Raw genomic sequence first — 18,751 nt, 5'->3', positions numbered from 1 at the left:
GTGTCTTAGACCTTTTATGGATATCACTGTTTGCAGGGTGATTTTTTTCATGCATTTTAAGTACTTAAAGTTTGCACTTTATTAATGGATGGACTGTATATTGGTTGAGAAGTCCATGTACTATAAATACCATGCTAAACAGTTCTAAACATACTGGTTAATACATGCTGGACCCTCACCTGTGTTGGACTGGAAGCCAGGCTTGCTAAAATTGTAGTCCTTTATCTCGTTATACCAGGTATCCACAACCTCAGAGCCTGAAGAATTAAAAAAAATATATAGAATATAAAAAAGCCTCTCGCATCTTCTAAAAGTACAAGAGTGGGGAATTGTGGTATTATAAGGATGCCATGTTATTTTAGAACTCCAAATATGGAGCCCAACTCCTTTCTTAAATTAAAGGAGGATACAATGTCCTAAACCTGCCCCAAAATTTTAGAAACATTTTTTTGAAAAAACATTGGAAAGAAGTCACCTTTCTGATGGCAGTTTCTTACCAGACGCGTCCCTCACATTTGAGTTCCACTTGTACCACAGATTCTCGCCATGGTTGGTATTGCTGTGCTGTAGTGCGTTGATTGACAGAAGGTGGTCAGCCCACTTCTGACTAGATTCACACAATTCCCGAGTTAGCTGTAGAGGGGGTGCCCCATGTAATCGGCGATACTTATTGTGGGTGTCCAATGCTTCTTGTTCAAAACTGCTAAGTTTTACTGCTGGAAAATAGAACAATATGTAATGATGACAGCACCGATAAAGTAGGGAAAATTAGCCTTGATCATTAAGACCTCTGACCCTGGAAAGTTCATGACATAATGGTGTAAAGTTGGGGCTTATGAAGACGACTGTGAAACTCGGTCTGAGCACAGACTGCAATGCACAGACTGTCCTAGCATTCTCTATAAAGGGAAAGTCTTATGGTATTAGTGGCCTAGTATGGCCAAAGACTTTTGAGAACATAGTAGCTGGCCAAACCTTGTTTAGTGTGACCTTTAAAAAGCCAAACTTTGCTTACTGAGGAACACAAGACCAGATTGTAGCTTAACTCTTGCAAGCAATTAGGTTGGAGAAAAGTCAAAAGAGTTGACTAAAATGGATGAAGACAACCAAAAAATCAAGGACCATTGATAAGTCTGAAGACCCAAAAGACGACAGGACATTTTGAAGTAATTATGTCCACAGGGTCTACAAGAAATTGGACCATGTACACTCGCTCTCTCTCTGGTCCCATTTCTTGTTGAAGTCACTGTACAAAGTCTTCAAATTTAGGAACATTACACTGGTGACAAAGACTACTCATGCATAGTCTGGTATTTTCTGTAGTAACATATGTATGCAACAACTGAACGATAAAGAAGCAAGACAGAAAAATCGACACCTTTGAAATGTGGTACTGGAGAAGGATATTATCATCACCATGAATGGCTATCACATGCCAACTTTGGACAAATCATGCGAAGAGAGCAATCACTGTAGAAGGACATTATTGTAGGAAGAATAGAAGGAACAAGGTGAAAAGGAAGACTAGCAACCTGGTGGCATGATACAATCAAAATAATGGCAGAGAAGACCCTGGTGAACCTATCTAGGATTGCACAAGATCGATCTTCCTACAGATTGATCATCCATCAAGTCATCATGACTCGAGATCGAGCCAAAGGACGTTGAATAAATAAAGACTCTCTAATGTATTGGCCTACCAATCTGAGCTTCTTACCTTGCCGGCCAAATCCTGTGGTTGGCTTTCGATCATTTGTCTTCTCTGGTTCTGATGACTTGTTAGCACTTGGTTTCCACTGGGTGCTGGGTACATCATTATCGGACACTGATGGGGCAGTTCCTGAGGGCAGCACGTTCTTTTCAAAATAACCAGGGTTGGTGATATTTCCTGCAGGATTATACTGTCCCACCACAAAGAAAAGACCATTGCCATCTGTGGCGACACCAACACCAACTTCTTTTGAGTCTTTCCACACGACTTGAGTGAAGTGACCTTCATCAAAAAAATACATGGGCCATATGAGTGAGGAGAAAAATCAAACATACTGTATGTAGTCCAAAAATCTTCAAAGGTTGATTTGGGATTTACCTGTGTTACTACGGAAACCCGGCCTTGCAAAATCATAGTTCTTTATTTCATCATACCATGAGTCAACGGCTTCCTGACCTGTGGGATGACAGACAAGATTTTAAAGGTTACTCTGCAGCCACAGTAAGTTGATTGGAGAAACTTGTCATAGTGTGACTGGTCCCAGGAGTTGAAAAATGCTCCAAAGGCACAGAGCTCTGTTGTAATTGTCCCCCTAGACAATAAATTATATATCCAGTACATTAATTCTCAATATTTTCAGTCTAAGCAAGAAAGAGCATTAAACTTAAAAATGAGGTGCCCCCTGCCCTATAAATCACCTTCATTTTGTCTGAAACAGGTTAGTGGTGGCGGAAGTTTCTGCTATAGAAAGATGCCTCCCAGCCAGACCCTAGTGCATTATGCTCTACCTGCTTGAGGGATAGTAAAACACATAAATCATCCTGTAATATAAAATTGTCATCTCCTTTATTGATTACCCTGCAGAGTTTAGTGTCATCTGCAAATATTGAAACTTTACTCTGAATGCCCCCTACAAGGTCATTAATAAATATGTTAAAAAGAAGAGGGCCCAATACTGACCCCTGTGGTACCCCACTGCTAACTGCTACCCAGTCCGAGTGTGCTCCATTAATAACCACCCTTTGTTTCCTATCCCTTCTCATCCATCCTCCCAGTGGATGGCCATGGACCACGGAGATTGAACGGTATTGTACAGGTGACCAACTGGCTACGTTGATGATGCCACGAAGAACATTTTGGGTTTCTTCACCATGGAGTGAATTACCTGTATAATATACAGCTAATGATTTCTTTTGAGAACCCTGCTATTAGAATTGGTAAGAAAGAACAAAACCAACAAACTCTGAATGAAAACAGAGGAGCAAGAGAAACTGACTACAAACTAAAATGTGTCTATACAAATGCACAGAGCATGGGAAACAAACAAGTAGAATTGGAGCTGCTAACACCGGAAGAGAGATCTGATGTCATAGGCAACACTGAGACTTGGTGGGATGATGCACATGATTGTAATACAAACCATGAAAGCTACAACTTATTTATTAGAAACAGGATTAACAAGAAGGAAGTATTGCACTGTATGGTAGGAAAACGTATATCTCCACTGAGATCCAAGCTTCAGAGACTGATAGCTCTGTAGAAACTGTTTGGGTAAGAATTCAAGGAGAAAAGAATAGAAAGACACTATTGTAGGTGTTTACTGTAGGTCACCTGTATAGACTATATATGAACTTTTTTTTTTTTTTTTTTTTTTACATCAGATGCTTGCATTCCCAAAAAAGTATGACACAGTGATCATGGGATATTTTAACTAGATTTGGTAGGTCTTCATATTTGAACAAAGTATTAAACAACATGTATGTAAGTACTTGGATAAAAATACATTAATTAACCAGAACCAGCAATGGTTTGTAGTAAACCAGTCATGCCAGACTAATCTAATTTCTCTCTATGATGGAATCACTGACTGTGTGGATCGGGGAAATGCAGTAGATATAGAATATCTTGACTTCAGCAAAGCATTTGATAAATTATCTCACACTATCCTTATTGAAAAACTGACCAAGTATGGGATTGACAAGGCTAAGGATAAGTGGATTCATAACTGTCTCAGTGATCATACTCAAAGAGTGGTAATAAATGGTTGCACATCCAACTGGAAGAGTGTTTCAAGTGGGGTGCCACAAGGCTCCATCTTGGCCCCAGAGTTGTTCAACATTTTTATAAATTATCTAGATAAGGGAATTGAAGGTAAAGTGATCAAATTTGCAGACGGTGCAAAGCTAGGAGGGATAGCTAACACTACAGAAGACAGAAAGGATTCACAAGGATCTAGATAAGCTTGAACAATGGGCAGTGACTAATAGAATCGTATTTAACAGGGAGAAATGCAAAATTCTACGTCTAGGCAAAATACATCTACAAAATGGGAGGAATAGAACTAAGCAACTGCACGTTTGAAAAAAAACCTTGGGTATACTAATAGATCACAGACTGCACGAGTCAACAGTGTGATGCAGCAGCAAAACAGGCAAACACGGTTATAGGATGTATTTGAAGAGAATCATAGACTCTAGATAACGTGAAGTAATTTTCCCCCCTCTACTAGTGTGCTCGTTACTCGGGTTTTCAGAGCATGCTCGGGTGGTCTCCGAGTATTTTGGGCGTGCTCGAAGATTATGTTTGAGTCGCTGCAGCTGCATGATTTGCGGCTGCTAGACAGCCTGAATATATGTGGGGATTCCCTAACAAAACAGGCAACTCACACATGTATTCAGGCTGTCTAGCAGCCGCAAATCATACAGCTGCGCGACTCAAACATAATCTCAAAGAAAACTTTATTCAGCCATATAACATCAGCAACGTTTCGACCATATGCTGGTCTTTTTCAAGCATACAGACATGGCGGCAGGGCGGTCTTAAATAGTGTGGACACCACGCAGGGGGCCAATCACCATTCAGTGCCACCCACCTTACTTCTTAATATAAACTTACAAAATATTAGACATCAGACATTGGTATATACATATAAACAATAAAACATTATCACCATTGCAATAATTATATTAATTCATATATAATTAATTCATAAAGAATTCTTTAGATGATTCTATATGAATTAATATAATTATTGCAATGGTGATAATGTTTTATTGTTGTTTATATGTATATACCAATGTCTGATGTCTAATATTTTGTAAGTTTATATTAAGAAGTAAGGTGGGTGGCACTGAATGGTGATTGGCCCCCTGCGTGGTGTCCACACTATTTAAGGCCGCCCTGCCGCCATGTCTGTATGCTTGAAAAAGACCAGCATATGGTCGAAACGTTGCTGATGTTATATGGCTGAATAAAGTTTTCTTTTGGACTATTACACCCGGTGGAGCGCTGTTCCTTTGTGAGGATATTGACGTGTTACCCAGGAGGGTCCCTGGATATGGAACGAGCGCCCGTATAATTGAGTGCTGTCGGTCACCTGTTTGCTTTTTCTCAAACATAATCTCAGAGACCACCCGAGCATGCTTGGAAAATCAGAGTAACGAGCATACTCGCTCATCACTACCCTCTACTCCTCTTTCGTTAGGCCTCATCTGGAATACTGTGTCCTGTCCTGGGCACATTTTAAAAAATACATTGAAAAATCTGAGCAAGTTGAGAGAAGAGCGACCAGGATGGTGAGCGGACTGCAAAGTATGTCTTACGAGGAGCTGTTAAAGGATCTGGGAATGTTTAGCTTGCCAAAAAGAAGGCTAAGAGGAGATTTAATAGCTGTCTACAAATATCTGAAGGAACGTCACAATGTAGAGGGATAATTCTTATTCTCATTTGCACTTGGAAACGCGTGAATCAATGAAATGAAACTGAAAAGGCAAAAAGATACAGATTAGATATTAGAAAAAAACATTTTGACAGCAAAGATGATCAATGAGTGGAACAGGCTGCCACAAGAGGTGGTGAGTTCTCCTTCAATGGAAGTCTTCAAACAGAGGCTGGACAGACGTCTGATATAGTTTAGTGAATCCTGCACTGCACTGAGTAGGGGGTTGGACACTGGCACCCTTGAAGTCCCTTCCAACTCTATCATTCTATGATCAGATCCTGTGAAAGAGGATTGTGCTTGCTGTATCAAATTGTATGGATCCTCTGTAATTACTTTGGGCAGCCACTAACCAAGTTGAGAGAAAGTGTGACCCCCTTGCCCATTAAATCTTGACATCTGCCAGAGTGAGCCTGCAGGTGATGCAATCTTCGAGCAAAGTTATACATTAAGATATAATCATTTTCAAGATTCACTTATACATTATTACACAACCACAGGTTAATTCATGTTATTAAATTTAATCTGGCCGCAGATTAGTGGATCTGCTGCCAATTTCTTTATGAAGCAGAGCTGACAGTGAGCAATAACCAGCTTTGTAATGTGAACTAGTCCACAGGATATGAAGCCCTTCCAGCGTATGCACTGTGCCCAGTCATCAAGTTATACCACATTTTATCCGATACGCAGGGGTTAAAAAAAAAAAAAAAAAGGTGAAAAAAATGAATGTTTTTCACGTAACCTGGGAAAGAAGCAACAGGGGCCAACAATTTGTATGAGGACAAAACTGAGGTATGATGGTAGCTAACAGAAGAAAAAAATACAACCCGCCCCCCCCCCCAAAAAAAAAAACAGCAATACTTTTATAAAATGACTACCATGTAATTTAGAAATGTTTAACCAATGGGTTAAAGGAACACTCCTACCAAATGTCTACACACTAACAGTGTTATGCCTTATGCAAGGACAGACTGCGGAGCAATAAAAGCACTACATATAGTCCCTGTGTCATTCTTCCCCCTTAGGTCCTGTGAGCCATTTCTGGGCTCCCCCTATGAGAATTTCTGTGTTAAATGAAACCTGTCAACCGGTTTGTCCCATGTGAGGTAAGGCCAGTACTTATCAGGTCTGACATACAGCATTCTAATATGCTGTTTATATGCCCCCAATCCGGCCTGCAAGACAAGAAAAAGACCATTTATAATACTCATCTACGGGGCGGTTGGGTCCGAAGGGCATCGCTGTCTTTGTACGGTGTCTCCTCTTTTTTGCGATGCGGTCTTCCTCCTGTGCAGGCGTACTTCTATACACCTGTACTGCAGTGGGCATGCTCTGGGACTCTCTGGTCTTTTCCTGCGCACTGCAGTATTTTGCTCTGCTCTCAACATGGCAAAGAAAAGTACGCCTGGGCAGGAATGCGATGCCGGGAACATGTTGTCCACACGAAACACAGAAGGAAGACAGCATCGCAAGACAGAAGAGGTACCTGATCAAGACAGCAATGTCCATTGGAGCCGACGACCTTGTAGGCCGGATTGGGGACATATATACAGCATATTTGAATGCTGTATATCATGGCTGAAAGGTACTGGCCTTGCATCACATGGGACAAACTTGGTGACAGGTTCCCTTTAAGCTGGGATCTGTTACTTCGTTTTGTTGGCCTTATGGTGAGCACTGTGCTTACACCTCAGACCACAGTAATGGCTCCTAGTACTGATTGCCTATGTGTTTCCTCTTGCAGAATGAATATTTATTAAAATAGTCTCCCAAAACAAGGTGATCAACGCTCCTATGATCCCTCACGAACAGTTATATTCTGAGGGAAACCAGGGAAAGAAAGTGTTTAATTCCCTTTCAGCGCTACCACAGGGAAACTGATGAATTATATGGTTTCCCAAGAAAGCTTTCAAAGTAACATAGTAACATAGTTAGTAAGGCCGAAAAAAGACATTTGTCCATCCAGTTCAGCCTATATTCCATCATAATAAATCCCCAGATCTACGTCCTTCTACAGAACCTAATTGTATGATACAATATTGTTCTGCTCCAGGAAGACATCCAGGCCTCTCTTGAACCCCTCGACTGAGTTCGCCATCACCACCTCCTCAGGCAAGCAATTCCAGATTCTCACTGCCCTAACAGTAAAGAATCCTCTTCTATGTTGGTGGAAAAACCTTCTCTCCTCCAGACGCAAAGAATGCCCCCTTGTGCCCGTCACCTTCCTTGGTATAAACCGATCCTCAGCGAGATATTTGTATTGTCCCCTTATATACTTATACATGGTTATTAGATCGCCCCTCAGTCGTCTTTTTTCTAGACTAAATAATCCTAATTTCGCTAATCTATCTGGGTATTGTAGTTCTCCCATCCCCTTTATTAATTTTGTTGCCCTCCTTTGTACTCTCTCTAGTTCCATTATATCCTTCCTGAGCACCGGTGACCAAAACTGGACACAGTACTCCATGTGCGGTCTAACTAGGGATTTGTACAGAGGCAGTATAATGCTCTCATCATGTGTATCCAGACCTCTTTTAATGCACCCCATGATCCTGTTTGCCTTGGCAGCTGCTGCCTGGCACTGGCTGCTCCAGGTAAGTTTATCATTAACTAGGATCCCCAAGTCCTTCTCCCTGTCAGATTTACCCAGTGGTTTCCCATTCAGTGTGTAATGGTGATATTGATTCCTTCTTCCCATGTGTATAACCTTACATTTATCATTGTTAAACCTCATCTGCCACCTTTCAGCCCAAGTTTCCAACTTATCCAGATCCATCTGTAGCAGAATACCATCTTCTCTTGTATTAACTGCTTTACATAGTTTTGTATCATCTGCAAATATCGATATTTTACTGTGTAAACCTTCTACCAGATCATTAATGAAAAGCTATGGTTTGTCCACGTAATCCCCGGGTCCTCCAGAGGGTGAGAGAGGCTCTCTGTAGCCACTCTTCAATCTTCACAAATTACCTAACAGAAAACCACTATTAAATACCCTAAGGCAGACTACCCTTTAAGACTTACAGGGCTTACTAGCTTTGGATGAAACGTGCAGGCTGGAGATGGTGCTATGTGATCTAGTATCTGCAGGAATTACCTGGGAGTTCCTTGGTGCTAGAGCTGTATTTGTAGTACAGGTTCTCTCCATGGTCCGTCCCACTGTGTTTTAAGGTCCGGATGGACAACAGGTGGTCCGCCCATGCCTGTGCCGAGCGACAGAGGTCCCGATTGAGCTGGAGTGGTGGGGCTCCATGTTTCTTCCTGTATATGTTATGGACAGACACGAACTCTCTCTCAAACTGGTTTCCTTCAACACCTAAAAGAAACGAATGTTGTATGAGTTACGGATGTCAGCTCCCATTTATCCTTCGCTCTCCGCTGAGCGCTTACATCTGGGTTTCCGTGTAAATTCCCCAAAACCGCAATTTAGACAAAACCCCAGACGGAACCACTTACGAGGCAGATTGTATTACTTTGGACTAGTCTATGTTTCAGCCATGTCCAATCATTTTAGGCATCTTTTTAGCGCAGAAATGTGGGCAACCACAGATCTGTGCACGCTTAAAAAGATGCATACCACTAGAGCAGACGTCAAGTACGAAGTGTCTCCATCTGACTCATGATGGACGGTTCCGTTGCGTGGTTCGTTTGAATCACATTTTTGTGGGATTTACACGGAAACCCAGACGTAAGTGCACAGCGTAGACACAAGAATGTGATCCCAGCCTTATACTGGAAGTGATCAAAAAAATGTTATGTACCCCAAAATGAAAACACGACATGGCTCAAAACCCCCACTCCTTCCCCCCCCCCCCCCCCAATTAAAATCCAGTGAATTTTGGGCACTCAAATCCAAATGCCCCACGTTTTGAGCCCCACTGTGCCTAAACACAGTAGGCGGCCACATGTTTGGCATTATTGTAATGAAAAGAAGGCACTTAATTTGTGGGTGCGTATCGCCAGAAGCAGAAGATGGGCACAATGCAAGAGGTTGCTGCAATATATGGAATCTCTACAATGTAAGGGGACACAAAGTATGGGTAGTAGACTGCCAGATTTGCAGAGAAAATGGAGGTGTAGTTTCTACAGTGGGGTCACTTTTTTTTCTGCTGTTCTGACACCTTAGAGGCTCCTCAAATGTCGCCCGCAAACTATTCTATCAAAATCTGTGCTCCAAAAGCCAAATAGCGCTCCTTCCATCTCAGCCCTGACGTGTAGCCTAACAGTAATTTCTGATAACATATAGGTCATCTCCGTGTTCGTGAAAAATTGCACAACAAATTGTAGGTTCTAGTTTCACCTATTAACCTTTGAGTACCTGAAAAATTTGTAGCAAATACAAAAATTACATTTTTACCACTAAAATGTCACATTTCAGGACAAATTGTGCAAGAAATTATGGGGTACGTTTTCTCCTATTATCCATTGTTAAACTTACAAATTTGGGGCTAAAATAACATTTTCATGAAAAAAAAAACGAAAATCTTCAATGACAACCTACTGTATCAAATTCTGTGTAGAACCGGTGGGTTCAAAATGCTCATTACACCACTGAATAAAATCCTTGAGGGGTGCAGTTTCCAAAACGGGGTAACTTGTGGGGGGTTTCACTGTTTAGGCACATCAGGGGCTCTCCAAACACGACATAACGCCCACAGACCATTCCATCAAAGTCTGGGTTCCAAAACATCACTCATTCCTTTCCAAGCCCTGCTGTGCTCCCAAACAGAAGTTTTCTTCCAGATATGGGGTATCGGCTTAACCTGCTACCCTTGCGAAAATAAAAAATGTGTGGCTAAAAGTATATTTTTATAGGTAAAATGTGATTTTTTTTTTTTTTTTTTACCTTCACTGCTCTTACTGTAGCGCTGTCTCCTGCACGGCACACGGACTGCACACGGACAGCATCCGTGTGCGGTACGTGTTTTACACAGACCCATTGACTTTAATGGGTCCGTGTGATCCGTGCGTTCCCACAAACACGGACATGTCTCCGTGTTTCTCAAACGGACACACGGTCCGTGAAAACACGTTGAAATGTGCAGAGACACATTGATTTTAATGTGTCTACGTGAGTCAGTGTCTCCGATACGTGAGACACTGTCACCTCACGTACCGGAGCCACTGACATGTGAAACCGGCCTTACCGATGCTCCCGGCAGCTAGCGTTCCTAGTAATGCCTTGCATGCAATGACCTCTGATGACGTCAGTCTTGCGAGATTGCGACGTCATCAGGTCATTTCGCAAGGCATTACTGGGAACGGGAGCATCGGTAAAGCTGCACGGGACGCCGGAAGGTGAGAATTTTGCAATTTTTTTTTTAATTTTTTTATTTTTAACATTATATCTTTTTACTATTGATGCTGCATAGGCAGCATCAATAGTAAAGAGAGAGAGAGAGCGAGCGAGAATTTCCCTGACTGGAAATTCTTCCACACATGCTCAGTTTCAAAAGATGGCATCCATCGCTGGATTCCTGTTTTTGACAGTCAGCGACGGATCCTGCGTCCATAGGCTTCCATTATACCCAATGACAGACAGCGCAGGATCCGTCGCTGGGCGATTTTTCAATGTACAGAAAAAATGTTCCTCTGTGCGTTGTCCCCACCTGATGGACTGCAATTTTCCGGCGGATCCAGTGCACGACAGGCGCGACGTGTGGCCATCCGCTGCACAGCCAGCTCTACCCTCACCTACTGTATCCTCACCCATCCCTTGTAGATTGTGAGCCCTCGCGGGCAGGGTCCTCTCTCCTCCTGTACCAGTTGTGACTTGTATTGTTAAAGATTATTATACTTGTTTTATTATGCATACCCCTCCTCACATGTAAAGCGCCATGGAATAAATGGCGCTATAATAATAAATAATAATAATAATAATAATAATAATCCGTCACTAATACAAGTCTATGGGAAAAAACAGGATCCAGCAGAAAAATTTGCTGGATCCGTTTTTTTCAAAAATCGACGGATTTCGACGGGAGCTAACAGACAGATGTGTGAAAGAGGCCTTTGACATCCGTCGCAATCCGTCGTTTTGGGAAAAAACGGATCCTGCAAATGTGCCAGCAGGATGCGTTTTTCCCATAGATTTATATTAGCGACGGATCGCGACGGATGGCCACACGTCGCGTCTGTCGTGCAACGGATTTGTTGTGTTTTGGCGGACCGTTAGCATGAAAAAACATTCAAGTGAACGTTTTTTTGTCCGTCACGTCCGCCATTTTTTGTCCGTCGCGTCTGCCGAAACTCCGCCCCCTCCTCCCCGGACTTCAGAATGGGCAGCGGATGCAAATTTCACAACATGCGTCGGTACGTCGGCCCGACGCATAGCAACGGACCCGTACCGACGCAAGTGTGAAAGTAGCCTTAGGCAGCCATATTTCACTGTCTGTATACGTCCCGCAGTGCCCAGACTATATTTGTAACTATGAGGGTGTAAGGTCAGGAGATCCATGGACAGTCCGGGCATTGCAGTCAGTATACGGATCGTATAAGCTTAAGGCTGCAATACGACCACATTTTAGCAATTATTATTATAGCTACATCTATTTTTAACTAGTATTAGGTATAAGGCTATTACATTGCAGTCGCCATTCTGGGGTGGCAGACGGGGCTCACACCCTGCAGACTATGCATATGCAGAACATTACGGGAAGATTTGGGCTTTCCCCAAGACTGCCCACGTCATTCCATCCACCCCAGTCACGGGCTACAGATGAATCACAACATTGTACTGTAAGGAATCTCGCTACTGAAGTCTAGGGGGCTTCATATGAAAAACGTCTACCCCCACATACTGTACATGCAGTCCTTACTGGGAAGATGAATGATCTGATCTGCAATGTGTCATTACAAACTAAGCCGAATAGACAATTCCTTTAATAATCCTATAGAGCTGCGAAGTCGGTTTGGACATACATTGGTGCAACCTGTGCAGCAGCACAGGGGCCCAAGACTTAAGGGGTTCACCTCCACAGCAGGTTGAATTGTGCATTCTAATGAACTATTGTACTGCAAGGAACCATATACTGTTCTTGCACTGGGGCCTCTTCTGCTGGTTCTGCTCCTGTGTGGAGATTACAACTCCTAGCTACGGCTGAGTAGTGGTCACCACCTGAGTGTGAACTAGCCCTTAAAGGGTCTTGCTTGCTTTTTTGCAGCCGTTCTCAGCGTATAAAGAGATAATCCACCACCGTGCTATAGTTGTATTGATACACCAATCTACGCTTTGTCCTGATGTGTCTTTTGCCTGCTAGTATTTGCCTTTCACTCTGCAGAATTTCAGCGTGACGGAGGATTTGACATGAGCCATCACGGGTGCGCAGAGGATGATGATGGGTCATGCAGCACAATACAGGGTGGAGCACAGAGATTTAGACACATGTAGTATGAGCTGTTCTTTAGGTTTGAAAAACAGCTTTGGTCTGGCTTCAAATCACCACCCATCTCAATGTTCACACACATGGCTGTCACTACCTGTGCCAGGTGTTATGTAGACGGAGATGGTGAATGGGATCTACACAGGACTGCACCCAAACAGATAAATGTGTGATTTTCAGAACATGGCATAGGAGCTCCAGACTCCAGGAACAAGCTTGGTAGGCAGCGTGTGGTCTGGGGACTGCATCTCCGATGGAGACTGGTCTGAGGTCTCTATTCAGGGTCTGATCTGAGTGTATATACATTTAGAGGTGTGGTCAGGGTCTGGTCTAGGGGGATATATTAAGGTCCGGTATCTATATAGGGTCTATATTAGTTTAGAGGTTTGGGTACAGTATCAGGAGTCCATGTGAGTATCAGTTTAGGAGGTCTGATCTGGGTACTGCTCTGGGTCTCCATGTAAGGAGTCTGGTCAGCAGTCTTCTATCCGGGGCTGTGGAGTTGGTTGGTGAGGATAACCTCCAACTCAATTTCCCTGACCCCGACTCCACCTCACTGCCGAGCATGTAGCCTAGATCAGGAACAGAACAGACATTCATAGGACATTTCATAACTTTCCCAAATTCTTGTGAAAACATTTACAGCACATCCTGCATTGTACTACTGTACCCAATTTATTCTATATTTTAGGAGTTGGTCCAACTCCACCAAAATGGACACCAACTTACTCTACAGCCCTGCTTCTATCAGTTTGGAGGGTTGGTAAACATCTTTACATAGAAGGTTTCAGTTGAATCCTTCCGTAGTGGGTTTTTGTCTGGAGCTGATAAGTCTAGGAGTCTTTTCTGTGGTCTCTATTCATTTAGGGAGCTGGGTTTGGATATATAGGGTCTGGTCTGCGTATGGAAATTTTGAGGTTTAATGACTGGGGTGATTTACCTATCTTTTGCAGGTCTCAATATTTCATTTCGTGCACTACTCAAAAGTTAACGCATAAGTAGGAGTAGTGCAGTCTTAGGGTATGTTCACACGTTCCTGATTTCCATCCTTTTTTTTTCAGGACTTTTTTTTAAAAAACTGCAGCTCTTGGCAGAAAACACAGGTCCTTTTTTTGGTCCTTTTTTTGTCCTTTTTTGATGCTTTTTTTATCCTTTTTTTTATCCTTTTTTTATGCAGTTTTCTATGCAGAGTCTGTGTGTTTTCTAGGAAGTTTTTTAGGGTTAAAGGGAACCTGTCACCCCGTTTTTTGAGATTGAGCTATAAATACTGTTAAATAGGGCCTGCGCTGTGTGTTCCTATAGTGTATGTAGTGTACCCCGATTCCCCACCTATGCTGAGAAATAACTTACCAAAGTCGCCGTTTTCGCCTGTCAATCAGGCTGGTCAGGTCGGGAGGGCGTGGTGACATCGGTGGTTCTTCCTCAGCTTTACGTTGGTGGCGTAGTGGCGTAGTGGTGAACAAGCAGCGCGCGATCTGCGCTGTAATCCCTTGCATCGGTGGGGGCGGCCATCTTCCTGGGGCCGCGCGTGCGCAGATCGAGTGCTCTGCTGCACGGGGCTTCAGGAAAATGGCCGCGGGATGCCGCGCGTGCGCATTAGAGATCGCGGCGGCCATTTTCCCAAAGCCGAGATGCAAACTCGGCTTTGGGAAAATGGCCGCCGCGATCTCTAATGCGCACGCGCGGCATCCCGCGGCCATTTTCCTGAAGCCCCGTGCAGCAGAGCACTCGATCTGCGCACGCGCGGCCCCAGGAAGATGGCCGCCCCCACCGACGAAAGGGATGACAGCGCAGATCGCGCGCTGTGTCTTCACCACTACGCCACCAACGTAAAGCTGAGGAAGAACCAGCGATGTCACCACGCCCTCCCGACCTGACCAGCCTGATTGACAGGCGAAAACGGCGACTTTGGTAAGTTATTTCTCAGCATACATAGGGAATCGGGGTACACTACATACACTATAGGAACACACAGCGCAGGCCCTATTTAACAGTATTTATAGCTCAATCTCAAAAAACGGGGTGACAGGTTCCCTTTAAAATGGCTGAAAATACCCTAACCCTACCCCTAACCCTAACCTTAGTGGAAAAAAAAAAAAATTCTTAATTTTTTTTTATTGTCCCTACCTATGGGGGTGACAAAGGGGGGGGGGGGTGTCATTTACTATTTTTTTTTATTTTAATCACTGAGATATAATCTATCTCAGTGATCAAAATGCACTTTGGAACGAATCTGCCGGCCGGCAGATTCGGCGGGCGCACTGCGCATGCGCCCGCCATTTTGCAAGATGGCGGCGCCCAGGGAGAAGACGGCCGGACGGACACCGGGACGCCGGGTAAGTATAAGGGGGGGAGATTAGGGCACGGGGGGGGGGGGGCATCGGAGCACTGGGGGTGGGGGCATCGGAGCACGGGGGGGCGGGATCGGAGCACGGGGGGGCAGCCACACTCCGCCCACGCACTTCCGCTCGCTTTCCCGCACTTCCTGCTGCAGCAGTTCTGCACCACAAACCGCAGTAAAACCCGCAGATATTTTTTTCATCTGCGGGTTTTACTGCGGGTTTGACCTCACAATGGAGGTCAATGGGTGCAGAACCGCTGCGGCTCCGAAAAAAGAAGTGACATGGTACTTCTTTTTCCCCGCAGCTATTCAGCGCGGCTTTTTTTTTTTTTTTTTTTCCGCATTGTGGGCACAGCAGTTCCTGTTTTCCATAGGGTACAATGTAATGTACCCTGCATGGAAAACAGCTGCGGACCCGCAGCGGGAAAATCGCGGCAATTCCGCATGAAAAAAAGGATCGTGTGAACATGGCCTTAGGCTTCAGACCAGGTTAATATAGGATTCACCAGTGAAATATGGCCCGCATACCACTCTTGCATTGACTATATATAGTGTAACTCTATAGCAGTTTGTACAGTATTAGGCAACACCCTCACCCCACCCCCAGACTGCTGTGTCACTGATCAGAGGAAGTGGATTTATCTCACACCCTTAGGTCTAATAATGTGTCATCTCCTGGTTTCCAACCAGCAGAGGAGACCCTGAGCCTAATGTCTGGTTAAATCACACAAGTCTTGTATGATTACATATGTATGGTCACCCGACTTTCCACAGCCCCTGAAGGACATATTAATCTGTATTAGAACCACATGACCAGTACTCCACAATCCACAACACAAAACATTTTCGCTTTGCGGTTGCCAAATCTAGTAATCAGCATCTTCTTGTTTATAGTCAAAAGAGTCTCTCATTTACATATAAAAAAAATATAAGGGAAGCCTCAGAATCAGCTCAGAAATTGAAAAAAAAAGTGCAACTCCACAATTGTTTTTTTTATTTTTCTTTTTCTTTACCATGTTCACCAAATGCTAAAACTGATCCGCCATTATGATTATCCAGGTCATTATGAGTTTGTAGATCCCAAACATGTAAAGGTTGTATTTGTCTCCTGCAGAGCCTTGGTTGTCATTCCAACCCATCTGCGACCCGCGGTTATGTGACACAGGCGCCGATGGGTGGGATTAATGACGCGATTCTGGCGCCATCACATTACAGCAGCATTTAACGGGTTAACAGCCGCAAGTGGATCGCAATTCCACCCGCGGCCATTAGGGGAACATGTCAGCTGTTCCAATCGGCAGCCATCTCTATCCAAACCAGTCATACCTTTGGCCCTATGGTTTGTGGAGAACCATCAGTCCCAGTATTAAAGGGACTCCGTCACCTGAATTTGGCGGGCTATGTAAATTCCCTGTGTCCGCTCCGATGGGCGGTGTTTCCTCTTCTTTCATTCACCCCTTCCTTTCCCGCTGTCCACAATATTTTTCTTGAATTTGACCAGGTTTCCTCCGTAGTTCACGCGTGCGCAAAGCAATCTTGCCTTGCGCACGCGCAGTATGCTTTGCCCAACTGCGGGCAAAGCCGAAAAGTATTACTGCGCATGCGCTGCCGCACTATGTCCCGGAACACAGCGAAATACTTCCGGGACATAGTGCGGCGGCGCATGCGCAGCAATGCTTTTCGGCTTTGCCCGCAGTTGGGCAAAGCATACTGCGTGTGCGTAAGGCAAAATTGCATTGCGCACGCGTGAACTACGGAGGAAACCTGCTCAAATTCAAGAAAATATTGCGGACAGCGGGAAAGGAAGGGGTGAATGAAAGAAGAGGAAACACCGCCCATCGGACCGGACACAGGGAATTTACATAGCCCGCCAAATTCAGGTGACGGAGTCCCTTTAATCCACAAAGAATTGCGAACTATCTAGGTCTGATCTAGTGATCACAGCTGCGTTGTCTCCAGTGGACTGGAGTCATGTTTATAATAGATCCTCTCATTCAGTTCTGCAGCCAGAATGAGACATTGCTGCTCCCACCAGCGAGCACTTGTCAAACTATTAGGCTGGAGTCACACTACAACGAGATACGGCAGAGTCTCGCAGGTTAAAAACAAGCTCTGGCACTCCGGAGCGGAGTGTGCAGCTCCATGTATTGCTGTGCGGCTGCACGCTCCGCTCTGGAGTGCCGGTGCCAGAGCTTGGTTTTATCCTGCGAGACTCGGCCGTATCTCGCTATGTGCGATCCCGGCCTCAGTCTTACAATGTCACTTATACAAATGAGTCAGGACTTCATAATGAAGCTCTGTAGTTTAAAAAAAACGATCACGAAGAAACTAGGGTCACCTCCCAGCAGTCGCCATTATATATCAAAGCGATATTAAATAAAACAAAATTAAAATTGAATCTAAGGAAATCTGTCACCAGCTTTTTATTTATTTATTTATTTTTTTACACAATCTGAGATCAGCATGATTGTAGGGGCAGAGACCTTATTCCAGTGATGAGTCACTTACTAGACTGTTTTTTTTTTTTTTTTAAATCAAAACTACATCAAGCAAACACTTAGCAGAGATTATTACAGGAGGACTGATCACCACTGATTGGCAGCTTTCTGCCTATGCACAGTGTACACACAAAACTGTCAATGAGTTATGTGTGCGCGGTTATACAGAGCTCTCCATTCAGAGAACTGCTAGATATAGAGCAGAGAAAAGAGATTTTACCAAAACTGCAGCAAACAGTCCAGTAAGTGACACACTGTTGGAATCAGGGTCTCAGTCACCATATCATGGTGCTTATATCTGTTAGTAAAAACCTGGTGTCAGAATCTCCTTTTCAAGTTTAATACAAAACAGCAATATTCTACTTGGATTGATGGCCACAATCCCCAACTCATCCAGACTATAAATGCTCTAGAGCAACACTGACAATTTTGCAGGCTGAAATTCCCCTACATTCCGTCATTTATTTTATTATTTGAATAGAATTTGTTCTAAAAAGAGGTATTCTTTAAACCTGGCACTGTACGATCATTTGATGTCAGAAAAACTAACCGCACCCTGTAAAATAGGAACTCATTTCAGTTATAGGTGTCACAACTGTCAACATGTTAGACAATTATATAGTAGACTATTGCCTAAGGGTCACTTCCATCTTTCTGTCTGTCCTTCAGTCGGTCCTTCTTTCTGTCACGGATATTCATTGGTCGCGGCCTCTGTCTGTCATGGAAATCCAAGTCGCTGATTGGTCGCAGCAAAATAGCCACGACCAATCAGCGACGGGCACAGTCCAGAAGAAAATGGCCACTCCTTCCTCCTCGCAGTCAGTGCCCGCTCCATACTCCCCTCCAGTCAGCCCTCACACAGGGTTAATGGCAGCGCTAATGGACCACGTTATGCCGCGGTGTAGCACACTCCATTAACGCTGCTATTAACCCTGTGTGACCAACTTTTTTACTATTGAGGCTGCCTATGCAGCCTCAATAGTAAAAAGATTTTATGTTAAAAATAATAATATAAAAAATCATTATATACTCACATTCCGGCGCCTTTCCCGCTCCTCGCGACGCTCTGGTGACCGCTCCATGCAAGTGGCAGGTTCCGGT

At 43.9% G+C, this 18,751-nt stretch overlaps 1 protein-coding gene across 4 annotated transcripts in view; it reads right to left on the bottom strand.

Annotated features, from left to right (window-relative positions):
• LOC138662311 (uncharacterized) overlaps positions 1-18,751 on the bottom strand; it is a 167,396-nt gene that overhangs the window by 57,183 nt on the left and 91,462 nt on the right. For 2 of the 4 annotated variants that reach the window (XM_069747779.1, XM_069747781.1), the window contains exons 6-10: positions 8,527-8,745; positions 2,090-2,167; positions 1,718-1,993; positions 498-716; positions 180-257 (exon numbers count right to left, since the gene is read on the bottom strand). In XM_069747779.1, the coding sequence (XP_069603880.1) occupies positions 180-257; positions 498-716; positions 1,718-1,993; positions 2,090-2,167; positions 8,527-8,745 (870 nt within the window). The remainder of the gene's footprint in view (positions 1-179; positions 258-497; positions 717-1,717; positions 1,994-2,089; positions 2,168-8,526; positions 8,746-18,751) is intronic. The other 2 variants (XM_069747782.1, XM_069747783.1) reach the window with 1 other exon arrangement.

The sequence above is a fragment of the Ranitomeya imitator genome, chromosome 2 (assembly GCF_032444005.1).
Source record: "Ranitomeya imitator isolate aRanImi1 chromosome 2, aRanImi1.pri, whole genome shotgun sequence".
NCBI classification, from domain to species: domain Eukaryota; kingdom Metazoa; phylum Chordata; class Amphibia; order Anura; family Dendrobatidae; genus Ranitomeya; species Ranitomeya imitator.
Note: the sequence above shows the minus strand (reverse complement) of the source record. Positions and strands in the feature narration are given on the sequence as shown.